The sequence below is a fragment of the Aquarana catesbeiana genome, linkage group LG04 (genome assembly GCF_042186555.1).
Source record: "Aquarana catesbeiana isolate 2022-GZ linkage group LG04, ASM4218655v1, whole genome shotgun sequence".
NCBI classification, from domain to species: Eukaryota; Metazoa; Chordata; class Amphibia; order Anura; family Ranidae; genus Aquarana; species Aquarana catesbeiana.
The window spans coordinates 265,099,776-265,124,039 of NC_133327.1; the positions used below are offsets into that span (position 1 = coordinate 265,099,776).

A 24,264-nucleotide genomic window follows, 5' to 3' on the forward strand; every position below is an offset into this window, starting at 1 on the left:
AAATAATTCAGCTAAGTTAAACATTAATTCGAAAGATTGTACTAAATCCAGCACTACATATATTGGTCTTAATGCCTAAAGGATATTAGGATAAAACAAGCTGTCCCCAGTGCATTAAGCCTGTCCTTAAAATTATAAGCCTAACTTTAAAAATAAATCCAACTTATTTGGTAAATACCCATTCTTAGGGACAGGGCAAAGAGAAGCAAATCAGAAAAATGAAGGATGCATATGGAAATATGTTATAGGTAGACAATAGGCTCAATTCACAAAGCTTTGACACAAGGATTTAGCTTTCTAATTTAGCCACATGGGTGACATTTTCACATCTTATTGGACTTAGCTAGAAATATCTGTCACTATTTTACAACTATGTATACTTATCCTGGTGTTTTAGCTTTGTGAATTCAGTCTAATGCTATTAACCTGATTTTAGCTTCAAAGATTAATATCTCCTTGTGATTGACAGTAGGCAGTTCTATAGGCAATAGCAGGCTGTTTGTCCATGGAATTTGCCCACTGCTTGCAGTCAAACACAGGGAGACAGATGACCTGATGGGGAATTAGTGTCTCTGAATCCCTATCAGGCTCCCAACTACAAAACTCTTCAGCCATTGAGCTGTCTGTGTGGCAACTGTAGTGGTGGGGAGGGAGCTTAGCTGCACCGAGGATTGAGGGTATCTACCTGTTGGAAACAGGTACATGAAATTAGAACAAGCACTGACATTTGTCGTGTGGAAGAGGAGAAAAGTTCTAAAGAGTTCCATGGGCACTTCTTATAAACTTGCCAGACTATATGAACTTTTTAAGGTAGCTTAACCGAAACATGTGATACATAAATACAAAAATTTGTTTTTAATAATATTTACAACAGTTATAAGCTGTAAATTGTCATTTTTTTATATTTGAGAGAGAATCTTTGCTTATTATAATCTTCTTCTCCTAGCCATACAAAACATATTGTATTTGGCCATAAATATATTTAAAAGGTAAAAAACTGTGAGGCGTTACAAAATGCAAGTAGAACCTATAATTTTTCCATTTTTATTGTCTGTTGGGGAGATCTTTACTCCACATCCTGTCCCAGTGACACAGCAGGAAGTGAGAGGAAACCTTTCAATACCTAACAGAAGATCTAACCCCTTTTCAATTTGTCAAAAGTTAAAATAGGTATGAAAAAAATTACGTTAGGGTTCATATGGGATTAAATGCATCATCATTTACATAAAGGCTCTATTCTCCTTTGCACTTCTTGGTGATGAGGGTTGTGTGTGTGCTGAATGTTTTAGGCTTGTTTTACCCACATTACTATTTAACCCCATGCAGTGTGCATTGTGCTGGAAACCATATCAAAGCTGCAGCAAGCTGGACATTTTCTAACATGCCACACCTGCAACGCAACTAATAGCACATATGGGCCTATATCAAGACAACTTTCAGAATCTATGAATTTAATAAAAAGCTAAATATCTCTGATCAATAGATTGAATTGTCCATTCCCACAGACACTTACTTGTGTAGTTAACTGTCACAGAGCTGTCTCCTCTTATACTGTTTCCTCCAACAAGGGCAGAGACCAGGAAGGTGTAATAATTGCCAGGTACCAGATTCTGTATGGTATAGGATGTTGTGGGACTGTTCACAATTATACTGAAAGATGGATTTTCTTGGATCTGGATCTGGTAGGAACTTGCATTTCCAGTAGGTTGTAGCCAGCTCAGAGATACAGACGTGGTGGTGATATTGGAAGCTGCAAGGCTCTGTACTTTTTCAGGAACTACAAACAAATAAGAATAGTTTGGTTTAAAATAATTCAGCTAAGTTAAACATTAATTCGAAAGATTGTACTAAATCCAGCACTACATATATTGGTCTTAATGCCTAAAGGATATTAGGATAAAACAAGCTGTCCCCAGTGCATTAAGCCTGTCCTTAAAATTATAAGCCTAACTTTAAAAATAAATCCAACTTATTTGGTAAATACCCATTCTTAGGGACAGGGCAAAGAGAAGCAAATCAGAAAAATGAAGGATGCATATGGAAATATGTTATAGGTAGACAATAGGCTCAATTCACAAAGCTTTGACACAAGGATTTAGCTTTCTAATTTAGCCACATGGGTGACATTTTCACATCTTATTGGACTTAGCTAGAAATATCTGTCACTATTTTACAACTATGTATACTTATCCTGGTGTTTTAGCTTTGTGAATTCAGTCTAATGCTATTAACCTGATTTTAGCTTCAAAGATTAATATCTCGTTGTGATTGACAGTAGGCAGTTCTATAGGCAATAGCAGGCTGTTTGTCCATGGAATTTGCCCACTGCTTGCAGTCAAACACAGGGAGACAGATGACCTGATGGGGAATTAGTGTCTCTGAATCCCTATCAGGCTCCCAACTACAAAACTCTTCAGCCATTGAGCTGTCTGTGTGGCAACTGTAGTAGTGGGGAGGGAGCTTAGCTGCACCGAGGATGGAGGGTATCTACCTGTTGGAAACAGGTACATGAAATTAGAACAAGCACTGACATTTGTCGTGTGGAAGAGGAGAAAAGTTCTAAAGAGTTCCATGGGCACTTCTTATAAACTTGCCAGACTATATGAACTTTTTAAGGTAGCTTAACCGAAACATGTGATACATAAATACAAAAATTTGTTTTTAATAATATTTACAACCGTTATAAGCTGTAAATTGTCATTTTTTTATATTTGAGAGAGAATCTTTGCTTATTATAATCTTCTTCTCCTAGCCATACAAAACATATTGTATTTGGCCATAAATATATTTAAAAGGTAAAAAACTGTGAGGCATTACAAAATGCAAGTAGAACCTATAATTTTTCCATTTTTATTGTCTGTTGGGGAGATCTTTACTCCACATCCTGTCCCAGTGACACAGCAGGAAGTGAGAGGAAACCTTTCAATACCTAACAGAAGATCTAACCCCTTTTCAATTTGTCAAAAGTTAAAATAGGTATGAAAAAAATTACGTTAGGGTTCATATGGGATTAAATGCATCATCATTTACATAAAGGCTCTATTCTCCTTTGCACTTCTTGGTGATGAGGGTTGTGTGTGTGCTGAATGTTTTAGGCTTGTTTTACCCACATTACTATTTAACCCCATGCAGTGTGCATTGTGCTGGAAACCACATGAAAGCTGCAGCAAGCTGGACATTTTCTAACATGCCACACCTGCAACGCAACTAATAGCACATATGGGCCTATATCAAGACAACTTTCAGAATCTATGAATTTAATAAAAAGCTAAATATCTCTGATCAATAGATTGAATTGTCCATTCCCACAGACACTTACTTGTGTAGTTAACTGTCACAGAGCTGTCTCCTTTTATACTGTTTCCTCCAACAAGGGCAGAGACCAGGAAGGTGTAATAATTGCCAGGTACCAGATTCTGTATGGTATAGGATGTTGTGGGACTGTTCACAATTATACTGAAAGATGGATTTTCTTGGATCTGGATCTGGTAGGAACTTGCATTTCCAGTAGGTTGTAGCCAGCTCAGAGATACAGACGTGGTGGTGATATTTGAAGCTGCAAGGCTCTGTACTTTTTCAGGAACTACAAACAAATAAGAATAGTTTGGTTTAAAATAATTCAGCTAAGTTAAACATTAATTCGAAAGATTGTACTAAATACAGCACTACATATATTGGTCTTAATGCCTAAAGGATATTAGGATAAAACAAGCTGTCCCCAGTGCATTAAGCCTGTCCTTAAAATTATAAGCCTAACTTTACAAATAAATCCAACTTATTTGGTAAATACCCATTCTTAGGGACAGGGCAAAGAGAAGCAAATCAGAAAAATTAAGGATGCATATGGAAATATGTTATAGGTAGACAATAGGCTCAATTCACAAAGCTTTGACACAAGGATTTAGCTTTCTAATTTAGCCACATGGGTGACATTTTCACATCTTATTGGACTTAGCTAGAAATATCTGATACTATTTTACAACTATGTATACTTATCCTGGTGTTTTAGCTTTGTGAATTCAGTCTAATGCTATTAACCTGATTTTAGCTTCAAAGATTAATATCTCGTTGTGATTGACAGTAGGCAGTTCTATAGGCAATAGCAGGCTGTTTGTCCATGGAATTTGCCCACTGCTTGCAGTCAAACACAGGGAGACAGATGACCTGATGGGGAATTAGTGTCTCTGAATCCCTATCAGGCTCCCAACTACAAAACTCTTCAGCCATTGAGCTGTCTGTGTGGCAACTGTAGTAGTGGGGAGGGAGCTTAGCTGCACCGAGGATGGAGGGTATCTACCTGTTGGAAACAGGTACATGAAATTAGAACAAGCACTGACATTTGTCGTGTGGAAGAGGAGAAAAGTTCTAAAGAGTTCCATGGGCACTTCTTATAAACTTGCCAGACTATATGAACTTTTTAAGGTAGCTTAACCGAAACATGTGATACATAAATACAAAAATTTGTTTTTAATAATATTTACAACAGTTATAAGCTGTAAATTGTCATTTTTTTATATTTGAGAGAGAATCTTTGCTTATTATAATCTTCTTCTCCTAGCCATACAAAACATATTGTATTTGGCCATAAATAATATTCTCCTTTGCACTTCTTGGTGATGAGGGTTGTGTGTGTGCTGAATGTTTTAGGCTTGTTTTACCCACATTACTATTTAACCCCATGCAGTGTGCATTGTGCTGGAAACCATATCAAAGCTGCAGCAAGCTGGACATTTTCTAACATGCCACACCTGCAACGCAACTAATAGCACATATGGGCCTATATCAAGACAACTTTCAGAATCTATGAATTTAATAAAAAGCTAAATATCTCTGATCAATAGATTGAATTGTCCATTCCCACAGACACTTACTTGTGTAGTTAACTGTCACAGAGCTGTCTCCTTTTATACTGTTTCCTCCAACAAGGGCAGAGACCAGGAAGGTGTAATAATTGCCAGGTACCAGATTCTGTATGGTATAGGATGTTGTGGGACTGTTCACAATTATACTGAAAGATGGATTTTCTTGGATCTGGATCTGGTAGGAACTTGCATTTCCAGTAGGTTGTAGCCAGCTCAGAGATACAGACGTGGTGGTGATATTGGAAGCTGCAAGGCTCTGTACTTTTTCAGGAACTACAAACAAATAAGAATAGTTTGGTTTAAAATAATTCAGCTAAGTTAACCATTAATTCGAAAGATTGTACTAAATCCAGCACTACATATATTGGTCTTAATGCCTCAAGGATATTAGGATAAAACAAGCTGTCCCCAGTGCATTAAGCCTGTCCTTAAAATTATAAGCCTAACTTTACAAATAAATCCAACTTATTTGGTAATAACCATTCTTAGGGACAGGGCAAAGAGAAGCAAATCAGAAAAATGAAGGATGCATATGGAAATATGTTATAGGTAGACAATAGACTCAATTCACAAAGCTTTGACACAAGGATTTAGCTTTCTAATTTAGCCACATGGGTGACATTTTCACATCTTATTGGACTTAGCTAGAAATATCTGTCACTATTTTACAACTATGTATACTTATCCTGGTGTTTTAGCTTTGTGAATTCAGTCTAATGCTATTAACCTGATTTTAGCTTCAAAGATTAATATCTCGTTGTGATTGACAGTAGGCAGTTCTATAGGCAATAGCAGGCTGTTTGTCCATGGAATTTGCCCACTGCTTGCAGTCAAACACAGGGAGACAGATGACCTGATGGGGAATTAGTGTCTCTGAATCCCTATCAGGCTCCCAACTACAAAACTCTTCAGCCATTGAGCTGTCTGTGTGGCAACTGTAGTAGTGGGGAGGGAGCTTAGCTGCACCGAGGATGGAGGGTATCTACCTGTTGGAAACAGGTACATGAAATTAGAACAAGCACTGACATTTGTCGTGTGGAAGAGGAGAAAAGTTCTAAAGAGTTCCATGGGCACTTCTTATAAACTTGCCAGACTATATGAACTTTTTAAGGTAGCTTAACCGAAACATGTGATACATAAATACAAAAATTTGTTTTTAATAATATTTACAACAGTTATAAGCTGTAAATTGTCATTTTTTTATATTTGAGAGAGAATCTTTGCTTATTATAATCTTCTTCTCCTAGCCATACAAAACATATTGTATTTGGCCATAAATATATTTAAAAGGTAAAAAACTGTGAGGCGTTACAAAATGCAAGTAGAACCTATAATTTTTCCATTTTTATTGTCTGTTGGGGAGATCTTTACTCCACATCCTGTCCCAGTGACACAGCAGGAAGTGAGAGGAAACCTTTCAATACCTAACAGAAGACCTAACCCCTTTTCAATTTGTCAAAAGTTAAAATAGGTATGAAAAAAATTACGTTAGGGTTCATATGGGATTAAATGCATCATCATTTACATAAAGGCTCTATTCTCCTTTGCACTTCTTGGTGATGAGGGTTGTGTGTGTGCTGAATGTTTTAGGCTTGTTTTACCCACATTACTATTTAACCCCATGCAGTGTGCATTGTGCTGGAAACCATATCAAAGCTGCAGCAAGCTGGACATTTTCTAACATGCCACACCTGCAACGCAACTAATAGCACATATGGGCCTATATCAAGACAACTTTCAGAATCTATGAATTTAATAAAAAGCTAAATATCTCTGATCAATAGATTGAATTGTCCATTCCCACAGACACTTACTTGTGTAGTTAACTGTCACAGAGCTGTCTCCTTTTATACTGTTTCCTCCAACAAGGGCAGAGACCAGGAAGGTGTAATAATTGCCAGGTACCAGATTCTGTATGGTATAGGATGTTGTGGGACTGTTCACAATTATACTGAAAGATGGATTTTCTTGGATCTGGATCTGGTAGGAACTTGCATTTCCAGTAGGTTGTAGCCAGCTCAGAGATACAGACGTGGTGGTGATATTGGAAGCTGCAAGGCTCTGTACTTTTTCAGGAACTACAAACAAATAAGAATAGTTTGGTTTAAAATAATTCAGCTAAGTTAAACATGAATTCAAAAGATTGTACTAAATACAGCACTACATATATTGGTCTTAATGCCTAAAGGATATTAGGATAAAACAAGCTGTCCCCAGTGCATTAAGCCTGTCCTTAAAATTATAAGCCTAACTTTACAAATAAATCCAACTTATTTGGTAAATACCCATTCTTAGGGACAGGGCAAAGAGAAGCAAATCAGAAAAATGAAGGATGCATATGGAAATATGTTATAGGTAGACAATAGGCTCAATTCACAAAGCTTTGACACAAGGATTTAGCTTTCTAATTTAGCCACATGGGTGACATTTTCACATCTTATTGGACTTAGCTAGAAATATCTGTCACTATTTTACAACTATGTATACTTATCCTGGTGTTTTAGCTTTGTGAATTCAGTCTAATGCTATTAACCTGATTTTAGCTTCAAAGATTAATATCTCCTTGTGATTGACAGTAGGCAGTTCTATAGGCAATAGCAGGCTGTTTGTCCATGGAATTTGCCCACTGCTTGCAGTCAAACACAGGGAGACAGATGACCCGATGGGGAATTAGTGTCTCTGAATCCCTATCAGGCTCCCAACTACAAAACTCTTCAGCCATTGAGCTGTCTGTGTGGCAACTGTAGTGGTGGGGAGGGAGCTTAGCTGCACCGAGGATGGAGGGTATCTACCTGTTGGAAACAGGTACATGAAATTAGAACAAGCACTGACATTTGTCGTGTGGAGGAGGAGAAAAGTTCGAAAGAGTTCCATGGGCATTTCTTATAAACTTGCCAGACTATATGAACTTTTTAAGGTAGATTAACCGAAACATGTGATACATAAATACAAAAATTTGTTTTTAATAATATTTACCACAGTTATAAGCTGTAAATTGTCATTTTTTAATATTTGAGAGAGAATCTTTGCTTATTATAATCTTCTTCTCCTAGCCATACAAAACATATTGCATTTGGCCATGAATATATTTAAAAGGTAAAAAGCTGTGAGGCATTACAAAATGCAAGTAGAACCTATAATTTTTCCATTTTTATTGTCTGTTGGGGAGATCTTTACTCCACATCCTGTCCCAGTGACACAGCAGGAAGTGAGAGGAAACCTTTCAATACCTAACAGAAGATCTAACCCCTTTTCAATTTGTCAAAAGTTAAAATAGGTACAAAAAAATTAAGTTAGGGTTCATATGGGATTAAATGCATCATCATTTACATAAAGGCTCCATTCTCCTTTGCACTTCTTGGTGATGAGGGTTGTGTGTGTTTTGAATGTTTTAGGCTTGTTTTACCCACATTACTATTTAACCCCATGCAGTGTGCATTGTGCTGGAAACCACATGAAAGCTGCAGCAAGCTGGACATTTTCTAACACGCCACACCTGCAACGCAACTAATAACACATATGGGCCTATATCAAGGCAACTTTCAGAATCTATGAATTTAATAAAAAGCTAGAAAAAATAGACTGAGTTGTCCATTCCCATAGACACTTACTTGTGTAGTTAACTGTGACAGAGCTGTTTCCTTTTATACTGTTTCCTCCAACAAGGGCAGAGACCAGGAAGGTGTAATAATTGCCAGGTGTCAGATTCTGTATGGTATAGGATGTTGTGGGACTGTTCACAATTATACTGAAAGATGGATTTTCCTGGATCTGGATCTGGTAAGAACTTGCATTTCCAGTAGGTGGTAACCAGTTCAGAGATAGTGACGTGGTGGTGATATCGTAAGCTGTAAGACTCTGAACTTTTTCAGGCACTAAAAACAAATTAGAATAGTTTGGCAATAAGTAACTCACCAAATTAGATCCATAATTCCAAAGACTGCACATACACATAGTACTACTAAATACTTGGTATTAGTGTCCAAAGAATGTTGGGATTAAAACAAGCTGTCCCCAGTGAATTAAGGCTATTGACCATCCTTTAAGACCATTATCACATATTCTTTTCAAACAGATCTAGCTATTTGTTAACTATCCATCCTTAGGGTCAGGTAAAAGAAAAGGAAGTTATAGAAATAAGAAAAACATATGGAAATATATTATAGCTAGGCCTTCATCTTCAATTCACAAAGCTTTGACACAAGGATAAGTCTCTTTAATTTACCCATGTCATTGTAATTTTCGCATTTTATTAGATTTAGCTGAAAATAACTGTCACTCTTTTAACCTCCCTGGTGGTATGATTATGTCAGATTTTTGATGCTCAAAGCGGTACTTTGTTTTGCATGGAAATTTGGCGTTTTATATTGTAGGCCTGTAATTCTTAGGAATAACACACTTAAATCTGTCCAAACAAGAGTCTAGTAGACATCCCGGTTATGATAAAGTTTGAAACACAAAATCATAAATTATAATATAATAAATAACTATAAATAATGATAACAAATAATAATATAATAATAATAACATTTATTCAGTTATGTAATCAAATCAAAAACACTGAAATTTGCTCAGTTGCAGAATTGTAGCTGTCATTACTTTCAGTGTTTGATGACGAATTTCCCCACGATTCACTATCGCTCAATTCTGCGAGTGATTCTAATTTAATATCACTGTTTTCTAGCTGGTCTAAAACTGCTTTTGATGTAAAGGGACACTTTTTGGTTGCTATGGACAATCTCAAGTTTCCAGGCAAAAAGAACAGTATATATAAAATAAAAGTGCATGCAGGGCACTGGACAAAGCATTAGGGAAAAAAGGGATGCGAAATAATTTGATACAGTAATGTATTCTGTAAGATTACAGTGCACTGTAAGTATTATGTGTTTTTAACTTTTTTAATCTGGCGCCATGCTCCATCCCCATGCGTTGCGACGCTCACAGGAAACGGAGCCCGGCACTGTGATAGATCAAGCTGAGTTCACAGCCGGAACACACAGAGGGCAGACATTGCAGGATCCTGGGGACAAGGTAAGTAACTTTGCCTGGATCCTGCGATGCAATCCCGAGTGTGGCTTGGGGTTAGCCGCTTTTGGTAGTGAGAAGATTCACCCTGAGCCACACTTGGGAATACCGCTAGGGAGGTTAAAATTTTGTATACTTATCCTGGTGTTTTATTTGTTTGTGTTAAGTCTAATGTTATTAAAAAAATTTTGCCAATAATGAGTACTATCCCCGTGTGATTGACAGTAGGCAGTTAGTTCTATAGCCAATAGAAGGCTGTTTTTTGTCTATGGAGTTTATCCTCTGTCTGCTGTCAATTTATATTGGCCAGCTATCTGTTAGGGAAATTCTTCTTTCTTTTCCAGCAGAAATCTACCATCTAGTTTAATACAAAAGCTAAACATCCCTGATCAATAGATTGAGTTGTCCATTCCCACAGACACTTACTTGTGTAGTTAACTGTCATAGAGCTGTCTCCTTTTATACTGTTTCCTCCAACAAGGGCAGAGACCAGGAAGGTGTAATAATTGCCAGGTATCAGATTCTGTATGGTATAAGATGTTGTGGGACTGTTCACAATTACACTGAAAGATACATTTTCCAGGATCTGGATCTGGTAGGAACTTGCATTTCCAGTAGGTGGTAGCCAGTTCAGAGATAGAGAAGTGGTGCTGATATTGTAAGCTGTAAGACTTTGTACTTTTTCAGGTGCTACAAAAAAACATAGCAGCAGTTCAGTGTAAAACCATTATTAGGAGGCTATGGTGAATTATGGAACTGTAGGAACACAGACACTTAATATCAGACCTGAACTACTAAAGAAGTACATTAGCATGAAACAGCAAGTATAAAGCAACAGAAGGTATTAATTAGGGTGATGGAAAAGTAAGAGGCAACATAAATTTACAGAATATAATATAACATGGTATAGGAGAAGTATGGGATGCCATTGGTGACATTCTTAAAAAAAAGTTGAAACGCTGCCAAGGTGACTCTAGAGTTCCAGTGATGTTGTATGGAGGTAGTAAAATAGGAACCTTTGATTTGGATAGTTGTTATAAGTCATTGATTATAAAAGCACTAGAAGCATTGGATCGACAGCCAGATGGAGTCCCCAATGGCAGTATCTGTATTTCTCTCATTGACAAAGGGTAGCAGCAACCACTCATAAGTGTACTTTTCTATATTATAATATATTGTACTAAAAAAAAAAAAAAGCAAAACAAAACAAAAAAAAAACAGGAACCCCACTTTAAATATAAATAGAAACCAGTTTTGTCAAAAATGCTAAGCATAATCTCAAGCAATAACAAATCTTGCCAAACCTGCTGTCCTTATAATGGGCCACAGAAAGTCTAATACAAGTATTTTACTGGTTGGCCTAACTTTTTTTACTTACTTATTAGAACTAGAGGTATTTTTTCACTTTGGATAGAGTAAGGGAGGGCTATACGTTGTCATTTTTGTATTTATTTTTTGCCATCTTTGTCCCTTTGGGGTATTTCTCTTAAAGCGGAGTTCCACCCAAAAATGGAACTTCTGCTTTTTGGATTCCTCCCCCCCTCTGGTGTCACATTTGGCACCTTTCGGGGGGGGGCAGATATCTGTCTAATACAGGTATTTGCTCCCACTTCCGGCGAAAGATCGCTGCAGAATCCGCGGCAATCTATGCCATGTCTGGCTCCTCCTCGTCCCCCCCACTGTCTTCTGGGAGACACACAGGACCCAGAAGACAGCAGGCACCACTCATAACGCACAGCGTGACTCACGCATGTGCAGTAAGGAACCAGGCTATGAAGGTGCAAGGCTTCACTTCCTGATTCCCTTATTGAAGATGCCGGCGCCTGCACCCGGGAGCCGAGGGACAGGCAGGCTTTGGGCGAGGACATCGCATGCGCCCTGGACAGGTAAGTGTCCTTATTTTAAAAGTCAGCAGCTGCAGTATTTGTAGCCGCTGACTGTTATTTATTATTTTCTGCTGGAACTCCGATTTAACTTCTGTCTCATAGCCAAAACAGAAAGTGAAAGGAAATCCCTCCAAAGTGAAGGAATCCTTGGTTGTCACCAGAACTACTGTCTCTATTGTAGGATTTCCCATCTATTCCTGTTCTGATAACAACCTAATTTTGGGATTTTCTTTCACTCCTGTGTATAATGGTAAACACGAGAAAGAGAGAGAGTGAATCTCCCTAACAGGGAAACAGACAGTAATAACATATGACAGTTGTTTTAATCACTCTCCACTCCATCCAAAACTAAAAAAAAAGAGTTGTGTCTTTAGTTATACTTTACAGTTGTTTGCTTAAATATAGTATTTGCTGCTTAACACAACCAACAGGATGCTCACTTTTATTTTTAATGATTATTATTTTTAATAATGGGGATGTACTTATATGTACTTATATATATGTGAATTATCTGAACGGTGCATCTAATAACTTTTTTCTTTTGCCATTTTCCTTTCCTATGGCAATTCACTTGTATAGGTTGCAGAACTATTCCTTTTTTTCAAGATTATTTAAAACTGTAATGCAAAGAACATGTATTTTCTGCAAATTGAAACAACCTACCAAAATTTCTTTTACTGAAACCATGTCAGAGAAACTTGGTTGTATTTTGGCCATTGCCTTAATCATTTTTTTTCTTTAGTTTTCAAATTTGTTAAAGGAGAAGTCCAGCCTAACACTTAAATCGCTACATCTATAGACATCCATGATTTAACACTATCTAACCTATCTAACCCTGTAAAGAAGAAATCAGTATACATACCTTTTTTGAAACCGTGCCATTCCAGTTGCTGGCGGCAGAAGAGGACACAGCCAACAATGGCTATGAAATTAATGGAAAGTGACGTCACCCATAGAGTTACTATGGGGCTTCCGTTGTCGACTGCCTCCTCTGCACCGCCTCCATAGCGAAGCCGCTACGGACAGCTCAGCGTGGGATTGAGTCAGATCGGCTATAGAAAAGGTATGAATACTGATATCCTCTTTACAGGGTTAAATAGGTTAGTGTTAGATTGTGGATGTCTATAGATGTAGCGATTTTAGTGTTAAGCTGGATTTCTCCTTTAACATTGTACATCACTGTGCACATTTTTGCAGCTTTTAAATAAACATGAGTAGTAATCATAACTAATTACTTACTTGTTTGCACTGGAAAATTAATATTATATCCTTGTACATGGTTTTCCCCAACCTGAGCAGAGACTAGAAAGGTGTAACAGTTTCCAGGTGTTAGACCTTCAATAATATAAGTAAAAAAGGGGGGGGGGTTTAACCCAGTAGAGGCGGGCTAACAAAGGGGTTACTATTAGCAACAAATATCAATCATTAAGCATTAAGCAAATATAACAGCTTTATTTCTATAACAGTTATAAATGTTGATTCAAAGTGGATAGTTTAAAGTGCAGTATGTTAAAAACTGATTGACAACACTCAGACATTGAATGGGGTTACCACAGACAAACTGAACATACAGGACAAACATAAAACAATACATATACCACTGGCCAAGTCCGGACGTATTGTTTTAGTCCATTGCTACCATGTTCCAAAAAACATTGAAATTGGATGGGATGGGATCAAATATGTTCCCTATTTTGTCAATTATTAGATGGTTAGCAATGGGCTAATTCAACTATGGAGTGGGGAGGAGAAGGAAAAGTGAACATGTGCTTATCATTGAGAAAAAAGAGAATAATAAACAAAAGGATATTCATCATATGTTCATTATTGATGAAAAGAGCTGATAAGCCGACAGTGTCAAGCAGTATATTCATCCCTTGGTAGCACTAAGGAAAAATTATTGGGCAGAAAAAGTGCAGGCAAAGTCATAAGGGAATTCGGCTCTGGTTAGTCACAAGTATTAGGACATAGTCACTCAATGACATATATCTGAAGCGCACAGCATAATTCAATCATAGTGGCAAGCAAGCTTAATATAGATGATTTGACAAGTGTTTAGCATGTGTAGCGGTACATTACCACCCCGTTCTGAGACTGCACTGTCTGTGGCTTTTCCACGGCTCCTATGTACGGTTAGTTCGTTATCACTTCGGTAGTGTAAGGTAGTGTACGATGAGGAGAAGGTAAACCTTGTTCACCGCCTGTTACCGCGGCGGCTAGTATGTGCTTATGTCCGGTCGGTTATTTCAAACATAGCTGCTATGTCCTAATACTTGTGACTAACCAGAGCCTAACATTAGTGCACAAACCGCTAATACGATCAGTGAGACCTTGGCGTTTTTGATACAAAGTTGCAAAGGACTGAATTTTGGAAAAAACACCTAAAGAATTTGTAGCCAGCTACAGACAATCGTAGCTTGGAGGGAATTCCCTTATGACTTTGCCTGTGTTTTTTTCTGCCCAATAATTTTTCCTTAGCGCTACCAAGGGATGAATATACTGCTTATCAGCTCTTTTTACCAATAATGAACATATGATGAATTTCCTTTTGTTTATTATTCTCTTTTTTCTCAATGATAAGCACACGTTTTTGGAACATGGTAGCAATGGACTAAAACAATACGTCTGGACCTGGCCAGTGGTATATGTATTGTTTTATGTTTGTCTTGTATGTTCAATTTGTCTGTGGTAATCCCATTCAATGTCTGATTGTTGTCAATCAGTTTTAAACATACTGCACTTTAAATTATCCACTTTGAATCAACATTTATAACTGTTATAGAAATAAAGCTGTTATATTTGCACTAATCCTTCATGATTGATATTTGTTGCTAATAGTAACCCCTTTTTTAGCCCGCCTCTACTGGGCTAAATCCCCCCCCTTTTTTACCTATATGCTAATGGTTACAGCAACAATACCCCAATGGGTGTAGGATTTAACACTGGTCATTTAAGGTACTTGACCGTGTACTAGTGGTATACTTGCGTGTTCCCCCTTCCCCCCTTTTTTCCCTAGGTTTCACTTCAATAATATAAGAAGTTGTATTGATAGTTTTGTTGAAAGTTGGATCTCCGAGAATCTCAATGAAATATGAACTGGCATTTCCATCTGGTTTCTCCCAGCTCAGAGATACCGAAGTGGAGGTGATATTCTCTGTCTTCACAGATTGGACTTTTCCAGGTACTATAAGCAAGCACATAATTAACTGATTATTAGAGATGAGCAACATAAGACCTATGAATCCGGATGCATACCAAGATCATGTCGATCTGTCTTCTGTGAACATCCATGGATACATGAGACAGCGTCAGCCAGTAAAAGAATCAAATTCAGCATTCTTCATTTTCAAAATGTTGCTGTCCTGGTCCACTTTCTACTTGGATAACATTTTTACTTTTGAGGTCAACTGATGCGGTCAAGCACAGCAGCCCCCAACGCTAAATGCAATGTGACCCCCCCAGCCACCTTTCCCAAATTCTCTAAATATTACAGCTTGTAATTTGGAAGATGAATCTGTAGTTTGCAACTGAAACTGCAATGTTTAGGAAAGCAAAGCAGAGAATACATGGAGCATACCTCACACGTAAGTTTATATATTAGAATAAATACCAGAATAAGAAATGTAGTGCATTAACCACTTCAATACAGGGCACTTAAACACCTTCCCGCCCAGACCAATTTTCAGCTTTCAGTACTCTCACATTTTGAATGACAATTATTCTGTCATGCTACACTGTATCCAAACAAAATTTTTATCATTTTTTTCTCACAATTAGAGCTTTCTTTTGGTGGTATTTACTCACCGCTGGGTTTTTTCTTTTTTGCGATATAAGTGAAAAAAGAGCGAAAATCTTGAAAAAAACCCACTTTTTTTTTCTATTGTAAAATTTTGCAAATAAGTAATTTTTCTTCATAAATTTGGGCCAAAATTTATACTGCTACATATCTTTGGTAAAAATAACCCACATTAGTGGATATTATTTAGTCTGTGTGAAAGTTATTGAGTCTACAAGTTAGGGTGCAAATCACTGAAAATAGATCACACCTGATGTACTAAAGGCCTCATTTCCTGAGACACTAACAATCAAGGAAAGTAAAAATACCCCCCAAATGACCCCTTTTTGGAAAGTAGACAGTCCAAGGTATTTAGTAAGAGGCATGGTGACTTTTTTGAAGTTGTAATTTTTTCCCACAATTCTTGGGAAAATTAAGACTTTTTTTTTTTACACAAACTTATTGTATTGACAGGTTATTTCTTGAACAAAGCATGCGCATACTTGCAACCACACCCAAAAATACATTCTACTACTCCTTCTGAGTATGACGATACCACATGTGTGAGACTTTTACACAGCCTGGCCACATACAAAGGCCTAACATCCAAGAGGCATAATGAGTCTTTTGAACGGTTCATTTTTTTCCAGAATTTTTCGGAAAACATGGGAAAAAAATGAAAACGCATTTTTTTTACACAAAGTTGTCCATTTATAAGATATTTCTAACACATAGCATGTACATAGCAAAAATGGCATCCCAAAATACATTCTACTACTCCTTCTGAGTATGGCGATACCACATGTGTGAGACTTTTACACAGCCTGGCCACATACAGAGGCCTAACATCCAAGTAGCACCTCCAGGCATTATAAGAGCAAAATTACACATATAATTTCATGACGACCTATCTCACTTTTGAAGGCCCTGGAGCACCAAGACAATGGAAACGCCCACAAAATGACCACATTTTGGAAAGCAAGCACCCCAAGGTATAATCTATGAGACACAATGAGTCTTTTGAACGGTTCATTTTTTTCCAGAATTTTTCGGAAAACATGGGAAAAAAATGAAAACGCATTTTTTTTTACACAAAGTTGTCCATTTATAAAATATTTTTAACACATAGCATGTACATAGCAAAAATGACACCCCAAAATACATTCTACTACTCCTCCTGAGTTTAATGATACCACATGTGTGACACTTTTACACAGCCTGGCCACATACAGAAGCCCAACATCCAAATAGCACCTCCAGTCGTTCTAGGAGCATAAATTACACATATAATTTCATGACTACCGATCATATTTTTGAAGGCCCTTCATATTTCTAACACATAACATGTAAATACAAAAGATTACCCGTGGTTTTAGTAGTGTAGTGGTCCACAGAGGAGAGCATCGGTCCAGGCAGCAGGCAGGGATGTGGTCAGCGACAGCAAAAGCAATCATCCAGGCAGCAATACTGTCCACAGTTAGTTCAGGCAAAGATACTGTCAGCACAGCCAAAGCATTGGTCCAGGTAGCAGGCAGAGATGTCCAGGCAGAAATACTGTCTATAGTCAGTAGAGGCAGCAGGCCGAGATATGGTCAACACAGCCAAAGTATTGGTCCAGGCAGCAGAAATAAACAGTCCATAAAGTCCTGGGTCATTACAGGCAGCGATATGGTCGCTGTATTGGTCCAGGCAGCAGGGAGGACCATCAAGCTTAGGGCCAGGGGGACAGGGGTAGAGGCTTCTCCCACCCAAATCTCTTTGAAGCCTCCGGGCAACCAGACCCTGTTCTGTTAGCGTTCTGAGTAGAGAAAATCAGTTTCATTGGCTGTTTACCCGGATCGGGGATGCACTGTGTCCGAGGGACAAGCATCATCCCCGATCGCCGTGGTGCGCGCCCCCAGGGGCGCGCAATAGCGGTGAATCCTGCGGACGTCATATGACGTCCAGTCAGGATTTTCAAACCACTTTGCCGCCGTCATTTTGCAATAGGGCGGGCGGCAAGTGGTTAAGCATACATGACATCCAGGGCTTTTTATATGATTAAATTATTTTTAGTAAACATAATTAAATGAAACACATGATAATAGTGACCAGAAAAGAAACAGGCAGTGAAAATTGTAGCATGCCTTCACCTTGGTGGCCAATGCAGAAAAGAACCCTCTTATGCCCCGTACACACGGTCGGACTTTGTTTGGACATTCCGACAACAAAATCCTAGGATTTTTTCCGACGGATGTTGGCTCAAATTTGTCTTGCATACACACGGTCACACAAAGTTGTCGGAAAATCCGATCGTTTTAAACGCGGTGACGTAAAACATGTACGTCGGGACTATAAACGGGGCAGTGGCCAATAGCTTTCATCTCTTTATTTATTCTGAGCATGCGTGGCACTTTGTCCGTCGGATTTGTGTACACACGATCAGAATTTCCGACAACGGATTTTGTTGTCGGAAAATTTTATCTCCTGCTCTCCAACTTTGTGTGTCGGAAAATCCGATGGAAAATGTCCGATGGAGCCCACACACGGTCGGAATTTCCGACAACACGCTCCGATCGGACATTTTCCATCGGAAAATCCGACCGTGTGTACGGGGCATAACAATGGCGACCAGAGGGAGAAGGCTGCTTTTGCATTGGTGATGACCAAGTGGAAAAAGGGCCCCTTTGCACTCATGGTCAGAAGTATGTCCCACGTGCAGATAGCTAAAAGATTCCGTGGTTTGAGAGGCAATTATTGTTAATTGGTCAACCGATCCCTAGAAAACTCTGAAGGAAGCCTTAGGTTCCATAAAATCCTGGCTGAGAAAGGTGGATACAGGCACTGAAAATGATAGTGCCAAGGATAAATCTTAATAATATTCTGGCACAGGAACATTTTCTCAAAATATTGCACCACATAACATTGCAGAACAAATACATTATCAACAATAAGTATAATATAATGAGATTGATAATATAATTAGTAATTATACCAAAAAAAATAATTTGTAGCCCTAAACATAACCAGACAATAGTTATATTTCAAATGTGGATGTTATATTTGTCCCAAATTTTTTACACCCCTGCCATAAAATATAATGAATAAAGTATGGCATCAACATAGAACAGTCCAAGAAATCAGTGGTGGAAAACGTGTGTCAAAATGTCTGCGCTAAATACAAACTGATATGATGGCATGTCGCTGAACCTGTGTGATACAATTATGTAGCGTACACATGATCGGATTTTCCGACAACAAATGTTTAATGTGAGCTTGTTGTTGGAAATTCCGACCGTGTGTAGACTCCATTAAACATTTTTTGTCAGAATTTCTGACCCATAAAATTTGAGAGCTGGTTCTCAAATTTTCCCACAACAAAATCCGTTGTCGGAAATGCCGATCGTGTGCACAGTATTCCGACGCGCAAAATTCCATGCATGCTCGGAATCAAGCAGAAAGCCGAGCTGGCTATTGAACTTCCTTTTTCTAGTCCCGTCATACATGTTGTACGTCAGCGCGTTCTTGCCGATCGGAATTTCCGAAAACATTTGTGCGACCGTGTGTATGCAAGACAAGTTTCAGTTAACATCCATCAGAAAAAAATCCACGGTTTGGTTGTCGGAAATGTACACGGCATTAGTCTTAGTATTGTTTAAATAAGGTATGCACCCAATGCATTTGATCTTTAGCTTTTTTATATTAGTATGTTTTCATATTTGTGTTTTTAAGTGTGATGGCAGCACTGTGCACAGTGTATCTTATGTACCATGTTCTACATTTCATGTGTGTATTTACTTGCAATCACCCATCAAATACACATTCAGCCTTGTCCAGACATCAGCATTGCAATCATTCATTTTGTGGGGTAGTCTGTGCCAATACCAGTGTCTCCTGATGTCACAGCTTTCTGCTGTAAATCCAGACTTACTCACAAAGATCTGAATTATGTGTGCATGTTTGAAAAAAATGTGTATGTGACATTCTTGGATTATAATGAATAAATGTAAAATTGTGGAAATAATGACTGATACAATTAGATAGCAGACAAGATTCCCTTGTTTTTTATCATTATATATTCAACTGTAAAAAATGTATTATATAATAATAACTGCTGGAACTATTAAATGCAATATTTTATAACCCCAACATAACTTTAGTAACAATAGGATCCAAGATCAGAGAAATGTCTGATGATAAAACTGGACTTGTTATTTCTACTGATTGAACTGTTCTTTTCATTGTTTTTACTACAATAGAAGAGAATGTAATGATGAAGCTGGTTGCTGAGAATGGCAAGAAGAGTGCTATTTTCAGAAAGTTCTGATCCCGACTCTTGACAGATTATTACCATGTTGCCTTACTGCCCATAATGGCTATATTGACTGCATCTTTGTGCTCCTAGAAAGGCAAGCCTTGACACCTAGATCATAAAATAAAACCCAGAAGAGAGGTGATCCACTACCATTCTTCCAAGTCTGGTGGGTAAACATGGAGATCACAACCCTTGCATAGTTACATAGTAGGTGAGGTTGAAAAAAGACACAAGTCCATCAAGTCCAACCTATGTGATTATATGTCAGTAATACATTGTATATCCATGTATGTTGCAGTCATTCAGGTGCTTATCTAATAGTTTTTTGAAACTATCGATGCTCCCCACTGAAACCACCACCTGTGGAAGGGAATTCCACATCCTTGCCGCTTTTACAGTAAAGAACCCTCTACGCAGTTTAAGGTTAAACCTCTTTTCTTCTAATTTTAATGAGTGGCCATGTGTCTTATTAAACTCCCTTCTGCGGAAAAGTTTTATCCCTATTATGGGGTTACCAGTATGGTATTTGTAAATTGATATCATATCCCGTCTCAAGCGTCTCTTCTCCAGAGAGAATAAGTTCAGTGCTCGCAACCTTTCTTCATAACTAATATCCTCCAGTCCCTTTATTAACATTTTATTCCTTCTCTGCACTCTCTCTATTTCCAGCACATCCTTCCTGAGGACTGGTGCCCAGAACTGGACAGCATACTGCAGGTGAGGCCAGACCAGAGTCTTGTAGATTGGGAGAATTATTGCTTTATCTCTTGAGTTAATCCCCTTTTAAATGCATGCCAATATTTGGTTTGCTTTGTTAGCAACAGCTTGGCATTGCATGCCACTATCATCTACTAGAACCCCCATCCTTTATTCCCCCAGAGGTTCTCCCCAGTGAATAGATTGCATTTATATTTTTGTCATCCAAATGTATTATTTTAAATTTTTCTACATGAAACCTCATTCTCCATGTAGTTGCCCACCCCATTATTTGTTCAGATCTTCTTGCAAGGTTTCCACATCCTGCGGAGAAGTTATTGCCCTGCTTAACTTAGTATAGTCCGCAAATACAGAGATTGAACTATTTACCCCATCCTCCAGGTCATTTATGAACAAATTAAATAGGATTGGTCCCAGCACAGCACCCTGGGGGACCCCACTTTCCACCCCTGACCATTCCGAGTACTCCCCATTTATCACCACCCTCTGAACTCGCCCTTGTAGCCAGTTTTCATACCATGTACGCACCCTATGGTTCATGCCAATGGACCTTACTTTGTACAGTAAAGGTTTAGGGGGAACTGTGTCAAATGCTTTTGCAAAATCCAGATACACCACGTCTATGGGCCTTCCTTTATCTAGATGGCAGCTCACCTCCTCATAGAAGGTTAATAGATTGGTTGGGCAAGAACGATTCTTCATGAATCCATGCTGATTACTGCTAATGATACAGTTTTCAATACTAAAATCTTGTATATAGTCCCTTATTATCCCCTCCAAGAGCTTGCATACTACTGATATTAGGCTAACTGGTCTGTAATTCCCAGGGATGTATTTTGGCCCTTTTTTAAATATTGGTGCTACATTGGCTTTTCTCCAATCAGCTGGTACCATTCCAGTAAGTAGACTGTCAGTAAAAATTAGGAACAATGGTCTGGCAATTACTTGACTGAGTTCCCTAAGGACCCTCGGGTGCAAGCCATCTGGTTCCAGTGACTTATTAATGTTAAGTTTTCCAAGTCTATTTCTAATTCTGCCCTCTGTTAACCATGAGGGTGTGTCCTGTGATATGTCATGAGGATAAACACTGCAGTTTTGGTTACTGAAGCCCCCGATTCCCTTGTGAAGACTAAGGAGAAGAATAAATTCAATACCTTCGCCATCTCCCCATCCTTTGTAACCAGATTTCCTTCCTCATTCTTTATGAGGCCAATATGGTCTGTCCTTCCTTCTTTATTGTTTATATACTTATACTTACTCTTTTTTGCTCTCCTCCACTGTGTGTCTTTCGTGTTCTATCTTAGCCGCCCTAATTGCACCCTTACATTTCTTATTGCATTCTTTGTAAAGTCTGAATGCTGATGATGATCCCTCAGCCTTGTATTTTTTAAATGCCTTCTCCTTTGCTGTTATATGCATTTTTACATTTTACATTTTTACACTGATTTCTGAACCAATATTGTGAAAAATATGGAATGTTTTCTTAGATACCAGCAGGTTAAATATGCTTTAAAATTATGTCACTTCTGTTCCCTAATATACACTCTTTGACAATGGATTTATTCATGTGCTCTTTGTGAGGTATGTTTATGGCTCTATAGATGCACTGCTTTACTGCAATGTTAGTTAGAAATGTATAGTGCTAAACTGAACTTTAAGTCTTGTACTTCTGTTGGATTTACTGATACAGCAAAAGTTATATAACCAACATGAACATAAAATATAATTAAAAAAAATCTTTGTCCACTTTTTGAACTCAGTGTTCAAAAAATCTAAATCAATGTATGTTAATTTGTTACAGTTTTTTGCATTAGACATTTTTCTAAAGGACAACATATATCATATTATTAAACCATAAAAGTTCAGTATAATGTGACATCTAATAAAAGCCAAAAACACTGCTTTAGCAACCAAGAAATCAGAGTTAAATCATTTTAAAATGGTTCTACTTTGATTTTCCCAAAGACACTTACGGGTATAGGCAGATATCTGTGATACATTCCCCTCTACCATGCCAGCAACAGCAATGACCAGGAAGGTATAATTGTTTCCAGGTGTCAGGTTTTCTACTGTAAAATATGTTGTAGATGTATTTCTTATGAAGTTTGGATCTTGCAGGATCTGGATGTAATAAAAAGAGACATTTGTTTCTGGTTTCTCCCAGCTGAGCAATAAGGAGGTAATTGTAATGTTGTCTGCAGTCAGGTTCTTCACCATTTCGGGTTCTAGAAAGAATAAAAACAGGAGATATAAGTCTATTGCCATGTGAAAAAAAACTGTATGATACAGGGGGAAATGACAGGGGCTGGTAGGGTCCTAGAGGGCTGGATAGTACACTGGCATAGTCGCCCTTTACCTCCACCCAAGGCTACATTTATTTATCTCTCTCCTTTTCCTCTCCCCTCCTATCCTCCAACCTCATCCCTCGCCTCTCAATATGATAACCCCCTTTTTTTGTTCCCCTTCCCCCCCCCCCATCTCCCTTTTCAAATTTCTCCTATAGTCCATATCCCCGTTCCTAGAATGCCCCTGCTTACCTATCTTTGGACAGCAGGGGGCTTCACATTACCATTTATAGTCACACTTCACATTTCCTTACCTATAACTTACAGTTCATTGTTATGAACTGAACCAAAATCAAAACCAGCGAAATCTGAGAGCTCACCCCACAGGGTACCCAGAGATAATGGGTAGTGGTAGCTTCTTTATTAAGAACTTATAGTGATTCCAGTCCATTGGACCAATCCTCTCCTTTTTTGGGAGGAGAAAATTTCTCCTAGTTAATTGTAATGGAATGTGTACCTTTAATTTCTGTTATACTGTTAATATTGATTGTTAAAAATCAGTAAAACTTTATGAAAAAATATGAATATAGGGAAATCTAAAACCTTGAGTGTGTACATGCACAGAAAACACACCAAATAGTAATTTCTTTATGAAAACTTACTTGTGTTAGAACCTACAACTGAACTGTTCCCTTGAATTGTATTGTTCACTGCAAGAGCATAAACCAGGAAGGTATAATAGTATCCTGGAATCAGGCCCATAATTGTATCAGAAGTTGTAGTGACATTTCTATTCAAAGCTTGATCTTCAAGTATCTGGATGAAATAAGAACTGACATTTCCATTTGGCTTTTCCCAACTCAAAGATATTGAAGTGGTATCTATATTTCCCACCGTCAGGTTTTTCACCTCTCCAGGTTCTACAATGTGAACAAATACATATGATGTAAAAATGTGTATAAATTATGGAGCAGAACATTTAATATGCAAGAATCCTACTTTATATAATACAGAAATGATCTCTGACCGCAGATTCTTTACAACTCCTGAAACTGTAATTTAGGCAGACAACTATTGTTATATTCCAATGTTTTGCGTGGGTAAAAAAAACAAACTAATATTTAGCATCTTCTAAGTGGAAATTATTTACAGATTTGGGGATACTACATCATTACCAGTGCAATCAGTGTGCTAGGCTTGCTAAGTAAAAGACAGCATACAAAAGGGTTTTTAATCAGCAAAGTGCAGCAATCATCAGCTACTAAGCTACCTTGATGACAGTAATATGACACGTTTTTGATCTTTGTTGGTTGCAGATTTAAGTACCTCTTCTGGGTAGTTAATTTTTTTTTCATCAAATAAAACTGGTAAATAATTATAGTTCTTTGATATTGGAATTTTAACATTAAAATATAGTTAT

At 37.9% G+C, this 24,264-nt stretch overlaps 1 protein-coding gene across 1 annotated transcript in view; it reads right to left on the reverse strand.

Moving 5' to 3' along the window:
* LOC141141228 (tenascin-X-like) overlaps nucleotides 1–24,264 on the reverse strand; it is a 167,616-nt gene that overhangs the window by 62,993 nt on the left and 80,359 nt on the right. The window contains exons 18-25 of the mRNA XM_073628914.1: nucleotides 23,507–23,764; nucleotides 22,533–22,784; nucleotides 10,314–10,577; nucleotides 8,474–8,737; nucleotides 6,677–6,940; nucleotides 4,872–5,135; nucleotides 3,320–3,583; nucleotides 1,514–1,777 (exon numbers count right to left, since the gene is read on the reverse strand). Of these exons, the coding sequence (XP_073485015.1) occupies nucleotides 1,514–1,777; nucleotides 3,320–3,583; nucleotides 4,872–5,135; nucleotides 6,677–6,940; nucleotides 8,474–8,737; nucleotides 10,314–10,577; nucleotides 22,533–22,784; nucleotides 23,507–23,764 (2,094 nt within the window). The remainder of the gene's footprint in view (nucleotides 1–1,513; nucleotides 1,778–3,319; nucleotides 3,584–4,871; nucleotides 5,136–6,676; nucleotides 6,941–8,473; nucleotides 8,738–10,313; nucleotides 10,578–22,532; nucleotides 22,785–23,506; nucleotides 23,765–24,264) is intronic.